This window comes from Trichinella spiralis (assembly GCF_000181795.1).
Source record: "Trichinella spiralis strain ISS 195 chromosome Unknown Scfld5, whole genome shotgun sequence".
Taxonomy (NCBI): Eukaryota; Metazoa; Nematoda; class Enoplea; order Trichinellida; family Trichinellidae; genus Trichinella; species Trichinella spiralis.
In genome coordinates this window covers 389,718-400,734 of record NW_003526944.1, presented here as the reverse complement: position 1 = coordinate 400,734, position 11,017 = coordinate 389,718, and the positions used below count along the sequence as shown (strand labels likewise).

The window sequence follows — 11,017 nt, the reverse complement described above, 5'->3', positions numbered from 1 at the left end:
TTCTTGTGAAAATTCAAAAATGACCTTAATGCTTACAATTCTGTCAAAATGTAAACTATCTGGCAGAAAACGCCATTACGAAAATACTAACTTAGTCAAAACACTCCTTCGCATGTTTGAATTTGAAATTTGAAAATTCGAAAATGCCCTACATAAATGGAACTCATCGCAGAAAGCTATTCACCAAAATATAAGCAAACTGACTGCGCGATAACTGCGACAAAATTAGCTACATAAAAAGTTTAATTTACCTAATGTCTCTAATGATGCGAAATTGAAAATAATATAATGTGATAGTAAAGTTAAATAACTTTATACATGAAAAACACTATTTTGCATAATAGAAAGTACTGATCGTTTAGAGATATTCGACCTGTTCTGTGCACAGTGAAATTCAATGCAAAACGCAATTTCAAATATTGAACATATTCTACAGTTATATGCATACGTTAGAGTTTAATAACAAATTGAAATTTCATTTTTTGACGCATCTCATGGATCAACTATATATATATAATTGAGAATTTTCTCTTGTTTTTCAATTTTTGTGAATATGAAAATGGAATGCTTATATATATACTAGCGTTCATGCAAAACATGAGAAAAGTATGTTTTATCATTGAAATTTTTACCTGGATGCTGTTTGGTTCACTTGTACTTTTGCTACGCGGCCTTCAGTTGACACAAAATCACTCAAATGAAATTAACCACGGGTACAACATTTGCTTTTCTCTTATTGGTCTTTTACTTTGCAACTTTCTTATCGGTGATTTGGCAATCCATATACTGTATATCACAGTACTTTTTAATTAACTTGCATAATTATAGTTTTACAGTACTTTTCAACCTAAACTACTTTTTCTCCGTTCCATATTTCAGCTGTTGGTTTTGAAATCTTTGTTTTGCTTTTGGGTCTCTATAAGATAAAAATGTCCATACAATTGCGTCATAAATGCTAAAAAACACTTCTATAGTTACGACATTCACATAACCAAACAATGCAGTAATTGTCTCATTGAATTATGAATAGAATGTCAACTGAATCAAAAAAATTAAAAGCACTTAAATAATCAAATTAAAACTAAAATTACTTCCAACATGTCAATAAAGCAAATGAATACGCGTGAATATTTTTATTTTAATTACTTCTGCTGATAAATATGACTAGTGCACATTTTTCGTTGCGTTTCATTTACCTACCTAATATACCCTGTTTGAGACAATTTCATTGTATCCATTCCAAACATGAAAACGGTTCTCATTACGGAAACTAATTTTATCTTTAATGCCTAGCATATTTTAATATAAATAAATAAATTTACTTTAATAAATTTATGGAAATAATATAAACACGTCGTTTTTCTATTGTTTAATATGTAGGAACAGTTCAATTCATGGTTTGTAATATTGGTATCCACAAACGTTAAATTGCAGAAAAGTTATTTTATGTTTCAATCTGTTCATGCCAAACATTTCCTGTTTCTGTTTTGCAAATTAATGCCAAACTAGCTGTGAAAATTTTTCCTTTGTTGCATGTAAACAATGTGGTTGATCATTAATTCTGACTGATAATAATTCCATAATCATTAAACAATTATTGATATTTCCGACATATTTTTGCAATACAGTTTTACTTAACATGACTAGCTTTTATTAATTTGAATTGATTTGTTTGCTACTTTGTTGTTGATTTAGTTTATATTATCAGATTCGCTTAATTAGTTAATTTGATTTATTTTTCACTTTTACCGGTTAAAATCACGCTTTTAAATGTTTATATTGCCTGTTTTTTTGCACATTTATTGCCCAATCTATAACTACTGCAGCCATATCATAAATGTAATTTGTCATTTTATTATTATACGAATGAAATATTTTAATTCAATATCGTAATGAAATAAAAATTTCAGTTACACATGCCCATGATTACACTGCTTGATCATTGCTAAGTTTAATGAATGAATGGAAGACAAGCAAATGTGACAACGTGTTTTCCGTTCAACTCGATTTTAGGTCTATTTATTTTGTTTAATTTGTCTGGTAATATAATTATTTACTGCTAATTTTCATTGATTACTAGTAAGTGACTTATTTATTTTACTTAATGTATGGAAACAATGATATGTTGCTTTTAAGGTTTCATGCGGTTTACTACTTATACAATTGTTATTTTATATCACATAGTCGTGTAGTGTAGACTCTTTGCTTTACAGGCTGTTAGGCTTAATTTTTAAATTAACATTTGACAAACGCTAAATTACAGTCTAAATGACTTTTCAACGTTTCAAGCTTAATCGTTCATTGATGTGAATGCGCTAAACAATGAAATACTGATGCATTGACCAGATATTATTAGTGATTGCTTTGAAACTGGAATATCTGCAGCACAAACTTGTTTTACAATTGTAATTCAATTTTTTCAGCTTAATTTAATTTAAACTGTACATTTACATTTACCATTTATAAAAACAATGCTCTGCCGATTGGCGCATAAATGTAACTATTGTATCTTTGAAGCAACACATGCTGCAGTTGCCAATGCTTATGAAATTCTTTAAATGTGTAACTTTTAAGCTTACTTAAAATGGAAAAATAATTTTAAAATTTGAATCTTTTCAATACTGAATTATTGAACACAGTTTACTGCTATCAACACTACTTTGTACTAATATGATGAATACAAATACAGCAAATTTAAAATTGCTCATAGTTATTATTATAGCACTAAAAATGTATCATGTTATTCCTTTATGTCTCTCAGTATACAGTGAATATAAATCTCTTTTCATAAATGACATTTTGTAATGCGTAATACCATTAATTGCTGCTTTGTCATTCAATAAAAGTATACAAAACAATGCTTTTTTCAAAAATTATTGAATGAATAATGATATACAGTTATTATAATGGTATGGTTAAAGCTGGTTTAACTGTCATAAACATCCGTTTGTAAAACTGGCTGGCAAAATGCTCTCGTAATAAAATCTCTCTGCCATTAAATGTCAAGCGCAGTTTAATGAAGCTCAAACCATGTTAACCTACACTTTTCTGTTTTTGACTTTTTTAACTTATTCTTCAGCTAATTTTCAGCTTACAATTTTGCACACAAATGATATCCACTCCAGATATTATGGGTAAGATACCATTCAATGCCATTTCTTTTGCTTTTCGTAAGATAGCCTTAAAGTTTCTTTTCTTACTTCTTCATATTTTTAAAATTTCCAAAAAAATTCTTAATTTCAAAAATAATTTTTGCATAACCTTCTTGGCAATTATAAATGTGTGTAATTATTAATTAATACCCATATGCATGAAAAGCTGGTAAGAAACTTTTAAAGCATGCTACAAAATAAAGAATGCCACATAATAAGTGAAGTCCTCTTTATGAAAATTACTTTCAATATATATTTATTCTGAAATTTTTATTGAAATAATTTACGAATTTATTAAAATATAATCCATACTGCATTAATATTTTTTATCAAACGTGTAATTATGTACAACTTCAAGAAATATTCAACTTGTATTTAAATTTCATTCAAGTCTATCTTATATTTTTAAGGAAGAATTCCAATAAGCATTCAAATGAAAATATTTTACATATGAATTAGAGCAAATTTAATCAATTTTTTCCCATCTGTTATTCTGAAAATTATTCCCCATGTGAATGATTTTTAATGAAAATAATGATAAAAAATTACCTTTATCATAGAATGAACAGCAATTTCGATGAATGTTCAGCTGAAGAAATAGAACAAAATGCATGCTGGGGTGGTGCAGCAAAGATAAAAGCCGTTGTTGATCATGTCAAAGCCAACAACAAAAATGTACTGCTCCTTGATGCAGGTGACCAATTTCAAGGTACACTTTGGTATACAATCTTGCGGTATAGACCAATTGCCGAGATCATGAATAATTTGGGTTATGATGCCATGACTTTGGGAAACCATGAATTCGATAACCGTTTAAATGGATTAGTACCTTTTATCAAAAATCTCACTTTCCCTGTCGTGTCAACCAACATCATAGCTGAAGGTACAGAATTGGAAAATTTGATCAAAGAACGTTTATTGTTCAATTTTGGAAATGACACGATCGCCGTATTGGGAGTGATCACACCTGAAACTGCTACTTTATCAAATCCAGAAAAGTCAGTAATATTTGAAGATGAGATTGTGATACTGAAAGACGCTGTCACATCACTGCAGCAAGAAGGTATAAACAAAATCATTGTTTTAAGCCATTCTGGACTGCTGAAAGACCGAGATATATGCAAGAACGTTCCTGGTGTCGATGTTATTGTTGGAGGTCATTCGCATGCATTTCTTTACACAGGAGAACTCCCTTCAGTTGAAGTGCCTGTTGGTCCTTATCCAGAAGTTTATACAGAATTCGAAAATCCTTGCCTAGTGGTTCAAAGTTATCAATTCGGAAAATATCTTGGTAAACTTCAAGTTGAATTTAATGATGAAGGTATACTGACGAGTTGGAGTGGTCAACCAATTCTGTTAGATAATCAAATTAAGCCTGATAAAGAAATGGAAATAATAATTGACAAATATCACAATGAAGTAGAAATTTATCGACAAGAAATTGTTGGCTACACTGATGTATATATAGATGGACGTTCTACTTCGTGTCGTTTAAGTGAATGCAATCTTGGAAATATGCTAACTGATTCTTTAGTTTCATGGGCAACAAACAATATGCAACATTTTGCCAATTCTGAACAATGGACTGCAGCTTCTGTGGGAATCCTAAACGGTGGAGCGATCCGAAACTTTATTAAAGACAAACCTGGACAACTCACAATGAAAGACATGTACACAATTGCACCTTTTGATAAACCAATTATCATACTTCGACTATATGGTTCAGATTTACTAGCCGCTTTCGAACATTCTGTCTCAAACTTCAGTGAAGTGAGTCCACATGGAAAGTTTCTTCAAGTTTCTGGTATTCGAGTTGTGTACGATTTGACAAAACCAAATGGGAATCGTGTGCAATCTATCCAAATTCGTTGTCAAAATTGCACTTTGCCAAAATATGAAGAATTAAAGAAAGATGCTATATACAACGTTGCAATGAGTAATTACATGGCCGACGGTGGAGACAGTTACACCGTATTACAAAATGCCGTGGAAAGAATAACGACCGAATACGGCGAATTAAAAAATGCTGTGGATTACTTCAAAACTCACAGTCCAATAACGCTTGGATTAGAAAATCGCATTCTATTCAAAAATTCTTTATCTCTTGAACAGATTTGCTCAGATGATTCTATGTTTTACAACGACAAACGGCATTAACTAAAATATATTTGTAAAATTCGAAACATTGAGACTTCAAAATAAATTGAATGCAATATCAGAATCCTGCATGAAAACACACACACAAAAATTATAATACATCAAATATAACAGAAAATATAAAAGATAAAAATCTCTAAACAATGCAAAATACAAATAAATTAAAAATTAATATATACTTTGTAAGAAAGTACTTTTCCACATAAAGGAAATTAATTTCAGGAAATTTCATTTCACGAGAGAGAGGAATTGGATTGAAGAAGAATGTACAGTATGAAATATTAAAAAGAAGTATTAATTGGAAAACTGATGACATTATTTTGCTTGCTCTTTCCTGGTGTATGCATTATGAAATGCATTTTGTATTATAGCATCATAATTTATGTTCTAAACTGAGTATTTACAAGTTATAATTAAAAAATAATTTTCGAACTATCCAAATTTCCACTATCTGCAATCTGATGATTGGGGTGTTGATGAAGCTTACGCTGAAATTACTGCAACTTTCAGAATTTAAATATACACCAACGTTTGTGAGCTTGATTTTATTTTTTTCTTTTTTCCAATTAAATAAGAATCAAAGGTTGCACAATGATTTTTCTTACTGTCGTTTTGTTGTTTTGCTTGATTTTCATTTGCACTGTAATTTGTGATTTCCTGTTATTTCATTTTATTTAATAAAAGAAGTTTAGATAAATTCTATTCTGTTCAGTTTTTTGTTATATTTTATTAAGCAGAAAGTTTTACAATCACGTATGGTGGTTATTGCTTTATTCTACTTTTGCGTGATTATTGATCATAATTTTGTTTATTGTTGTTAAGGTAATGGTTAATTTTTTTGCGTAAATTTCATGGCGATAGATAAGTTGGCTAGTAATAATTGTAATGTAATCTTTCTATTTTAATAATGTAGTCACGAAAGTTCGTGTTTGCTTTTGACAGCAATCACGCGTTTTTCTTGTTGACTTTTACTGAATGTTTAAATTTATGATCAATGTACAGTTTGGCAGTTACTGCACTTGCCGTTCGTGCAGTTGAAGAAGTGTCGATTTTCAGTTCAGTCCAGACAAACAAGAGTGTAACGCATTATTATGGAAAGATTTCTGGGGAAATATCATGGTGTTGGCACAGAAAACATGGATGAATATTTCAAGGCAAGAGGTGTGTATATGTGTTAAATTATCATTTCATTTCTGCTCTTATATATACTGTCATTTCAATGTAGGAATGGTTTGGCCTCTTCGCAAGATGATTTTAAGTATGATGGACCCTAAAAATGCGAAACGCGAATTTTCTGAAATGGGTGATGGGAATTTTATTTATAAAGATATTGGTTCAACACGGACTCCTGTAAATTGGAGCTTTCGTCTTGGAGAAACTTTCACTTCCACAAGTTACGATGGAAAACAGCATAAGGTTTCAGCGTTGGCTTTTAGGCGATAATTTTAATCTTTTCTGTTAAAGATTTTATTTGAATTTGATCCAAGTGGACTGAAGTTATTGGAGAAACATGAAATTGTGGACGAACCGGAAAGCCAGCAAATTTACGAACATTATTTAGACAATGGCCAGCTTATTTGGGTAAAGTGTTAAAAATTATTAATCCGTGTGAATGAAATTTTAACTTCACTTTTCAGAATGAAATCATTATTGTACTGTAATACATGAAATAACTTTAACACGTATAACGTTACTTATTTACAGGTACTTAAAATTAAAGATACCAGTGCAAAATGGTTCTACGTTCGTGAGCAATAGAATGAACTGTTGTTGTTGTTGATGTAGCTTCAGAATCAGCAGTGGTTTTTCGTTTTCTTTTTCAATGATAATTTTGGTGAAAAGGGATCATCCAATGATAAAATAAATGTACACTGAAGTACAATTACGATTGTCCATTATTATGTACTAAAATTGAAAATAAAAATTTTATTGTTCACTTAGAAGAAGAGTTATTTTTTATCAATATAAATTTAACTAGAACGTACAACTACGTACAGTGAACGCGTATTTACAGAGTTATTTCACAAAAGCATAGTAACGATTTGTTTCTAAATAATGAAAACATCGTATTTGATTGTTGCGATTTATCACAACAAAGTCAATAAAGTTTGCAGTAAAAGTTTTTTGCTCATCAATAAAATTTGTTGCTTACACGTCATTAAATTTCAAGAAGGAAAATTCATTCTTAAATTTAACCGATTGTAGTCATTTTATCGTATTTCTTTACAAACTGCATAAAATTCATTAATCTGCATCTATTTAATTTCGATGCTTCGTTGTCTAAAATGAAATCGAAATATTATATATATATATATATATATATATATATATATATAATGCACTCAGTAAAAAAGATGCAACTTACTTTAATTTTTTCAACGATTCTTTGAAAAACAGACATACTGATGTCTCGATTTTCTTTGCATTGCCTGTTCTGGTTTTCTGCAGAACAAGAACTAGCTTTGTAAGCAATAGATATTTCCTGCTTCTGCTTCTTCTTCTTCTTCTTCTCAGCTTCCCTTTTCCGTTCAGCAATGCTAACTTTTCTAAGTGCGCAACCAAAAACTCCAGCCAGCACCATCAAACCTCCAGACACGTAAAATGACAATTGATATGTTCCAGTTGCTTCGTAAAGTACAGCTGAAATGCCCATTGATAGATTTACCAGATATATTTTCGAATTTAAAAATTTGTTGCTCAAGCTAACCGCAAATTGGTGGTCCAGCTAAATTAGCAAAACCAATGAATACCATCAGTAAACCGAACACATTTGTCAAATTATTCAAACCCAACAGTTCCACGCAAACAATTGAACGTAGACAAATTACGCCAGCTAAAAATGAAAAATTGCAAAATGATTTTTCAATATTATCAATTCAAAATTGACTTATTTATTTAAGCAAGTGAATATAGAAGGCTAACGAAAAATTGTAGCACATCTCTTACCGATCCCGGTTCCAAAAAGACAACAGTAGACCACTTTCAATGGATAGTTGACCAGATGTGGAAGCAGCATTGTGGTCGTTCCTGCCAAAAAGTTGGAAAAATTTTGCAGCATTATACAATCTATTTTCGGTCTATCCGAAAGCCAACCGGAAAAAACTCGACCAAAAGTATTTATAATTCCCAAAATTGACAATAGCATAGTAGCCATTTCTGGAGAATCTCCGTCCAAAATTGATTGCAGAGGCAAATAAATATATGGAATCATGTAACCAACTGAAGACAAAAAGCCACAGGCGGAAAATAGCAAAAATGTAGGACTGGCAAATAAGCTGAAATCAATCATTTGCATAAATGTATTTTTCATCGTGTCTATACAACTGCTCGGTTTGACCACTTCCACCGGATTTTGCTCTTCAACTGCTGAATCATCTTTGGGCAAATCATTGACAGATGTCAACGCCTGAAGACTTCTTTTACTGCCAGAAAAGAATAGATCTGCACGATTCAACGGACGATTGAAATCTCTTATGCTCGCCACGCTGAGTTTTCTGATGTCATCCGTATTAGCGGATTTTGCTCTTTCCAAATCCTGAATGAAACAATAGATTTTAATTTGACAATACAAACTGTTCAATAATAATAATAATAATAAAATATTAAAATTATAATTACTGATATGAGAAAAAAGAAAGGAAAAAAATGAAGAAATCGCTTACAATGGACATTGAAAGATGACGAGAGGGAAGACGTTCTGCAAAAGATGAACGAACATAAGATTTCTGACTGTTGAAAGCACGACGAACAAATTGCTGATCCAACTTCCCCCTTTTAAAACTTGCAGTTGTAAGATTGCTGTCAACTGTCAGTGAATCGGATTTATTGTCAACAGAAGTGTTGGTTGAAGCTAATCTTGCTAGCACTCGATTTTGAAATGAAACTTCATTTTCATCTTTCAAAAGTGAATTTAAATTTTCCTCAAATTGCTTCACTTGTTCAGCTTTCACTGTCAACGGTCTGTACAAAGCACCACAAATGAAACAGTGCATCGTAATGCCGGCCAACAGCATCACTGTCTGTTGCCAAGTGTATTGATCAAGGAAAATCTTTATCAACGGTGGAAACATGAATGTACCAATTCCAGTACCACACACAGCTAAACCCGTTGCAAGAGCTCTTCTTGCTTCAAAATATTCACTAACAACAATGATACCATTTAAATAAATTGCTCCCATTCCAAGACCTAAACATCACACCGTCAACGAAAACAATTATCCTTGTACACATTTATACATATAAATATAAATAATTTTTAATTAAATTTAATTTTTAAAAATTTATTTTCCAATTTAAAATAACATTTACTTACCAGATAATACACCGTAAGTTAAGTACATAAATTGCACAGAAATTCCAAGCATGCTCAGCAACAGTCCAACAACAGCAAGAACAGTTCCAGCTATAGTAACTGCGCGGCAACCAAATAAGTTAACAAACGCACTTCCAATTGGTCCTAAAATGAAATTATCATCACTCAAACAATGCTCCAAAAAAAGAATTTATTTCACTACTACTATTACTACTGTTATTATTTTTCATGTAAATATACACAACACATCAAAATGCAGCCCATTTTATAAAAGCCTTGGCTTAAATCTCATTTTGCTTAAGTTTTAAAGTTATGAATGACTACTCCTGTGTTTTACTGAACACTGTGTGTATGTATGCATGCATGTACAGCATGAAATACAGCTGTGTGTATTTATCACATTATTATCATTATAATAATAAAACTATAATAACTATATCTGTGCTGTACTATAGCCGGTGACATTTAATTTGATCCGTACATGAATAGATGATAAAATTTGCCAAATGATAATTTTATTTTTTTATTGATTAAAAGGAAAAAATATTTTTTCATTTCATAACTTGAAATGAAGCACTGCATCACTGATGACTTCAAATAAACGTTTCCCAAAATAAATGAAAATAAAGTGATAAATGTTACAGTATTAAAGCAAAATAGAGCAAAATGGTACTTATAAACTGCAAACTAGTTAATGTTATCTGTGAAAAGTTTTATGTCACATCTACAGTAATCACTGAATGCCATCTTGAAGCAAATTCAACCTAGCTTAAAATGAATAAAATTTGACAGAAGAGTATAATTTTAAATAAAACTAATGTGAATAGTTAAAACTTGAAATACAAATCAAGTTCTGTCAAAAAAATATCGAAACAGTATAATAAAGTGATGATGATGACTTTTCACAGTTTTGCGTGTTTTAATAATAACAATAATAACTAATAATATACTCTAATCTGTTTTTCTTTTCGTTTGAACGCATAAAAAGAAGTTTTTTTGCTATTTAAATTTATGAACAGGTAATGAAATTTTTTTAGAAATACTCTGCCATATAACTTACCAGCAAAGTAATAGAAAGAGGACTGCAACGAAATTATCAACGAGACAGAAGATCCGCTTGCGGAAAAATACTTCGTCCAAACAGGAATCAGTGCTTGGCCACCACAAAGTATAATTCCATCAACGATGACATTCGTCAAAAAGCAGGCAATCACCACAATCCACCCATATCCACCATCCGGTGGTTTGATCACAGCTTCGGCAAGCAGCTTTTCACCTTCTGTTATTGGAATTTCTGATTTCAATGCGTTTGGAATTTCACCATAATCTGCAATTGAGACTGTTTCACTGACGCTTCTGGGGCGCTTTACATCTGCTTCATTTAATTCTATCATTG

At 31.0% G+C, this 11,017-nt stretch overlaps 2 protein-coding genes across 2 annotated transcripts; one reads left to right on the top strand and one right to left on the bottom strand.

Moving 5' to 3' along the window:
* The first annotated feature begins 3,713 nt into the window (after positions 1-3,713).
* Tsp_03760 (5'-nucleotidase) lies at positions 3,714-5,309 on the top strand. The gene is made up of 2 exons (XM_003374516.1): positions 3,714-3,963; positions 4,147-5,309. Exons 1-2 carry the CDS (start codon positions 3,714-3,716, stop codon positions 5,307-5,309), a joined length of 1,413 nt encoding a protein of 470 aa, XP_003374564.1.
* A 1,714-nt stretch (positions 5,310-7,023) lies between these two features.
* Positions 7,024-11,015, bottom strand: Tsp_03759 (transporter, major facilitator family). The gene is made up of 9 exons (XM_003374515.1): positions 10,682-11,015; positions 9,622-9,765; positions 8,972-9,435; positions 8,256-8,844; positions 8,017-8,142; positions 7,713-7,949; positions 7,506-7,589; positions 7,196-7,214; positions 7,024-7,123 (listed from the first exon to the last, which is right to left on the bottom strand). The coding sequence occupies exons 1-9, from the start codon at positions 11,013-11,015 to the stop codon at positions 7,024-7,026; spliced, it is 2,097 nt and encodes a 698-aa protein (XP_003374563.1).
* Positions 11,016-11,017: the final 2 nt, after the last annotated feature.

Excerpts from the sequence above, each read along its gene's own strand:
- Tsp_03760 (XM_003374516.1), top strand. The coding sequence starts at position 3,714 with ATGAACAGCAATTTCGATGAATGTTCAGCTGAAGAAATAGAACAAAAT. Across the intron at positions 3,964-4,146 it reads AAACCATGAATTCGATAACC|AAAAGTCAGTAATATTTGAA; the intron begins GTTTAAATGGAT and ends TATCAAATCCAG.
- Tsp_03759 (XM_003374515.1), bottom strand. The coding sequence starts at position 11,015 with ATGATAGAATTAAATGAAGCAGATGTAAAGCGCCCCAGAAGCGTCAGT. Across the intron at positions 9,766-10,681 it reads CTCTTTCTATTACTTTGCTG|GACCAATTGGAAGTGCGTTT; the intron begins GTAAGTTATATG and ends ATTTCATTTTAG. Across the intron at positions 7,950-8,016 it reads AGCTGGACCACCAATTTGCG|CTGTACTTTACGAAGCAACT; the intron begins GTTAGCTTGAGC and ends TGGGCATTTCAG.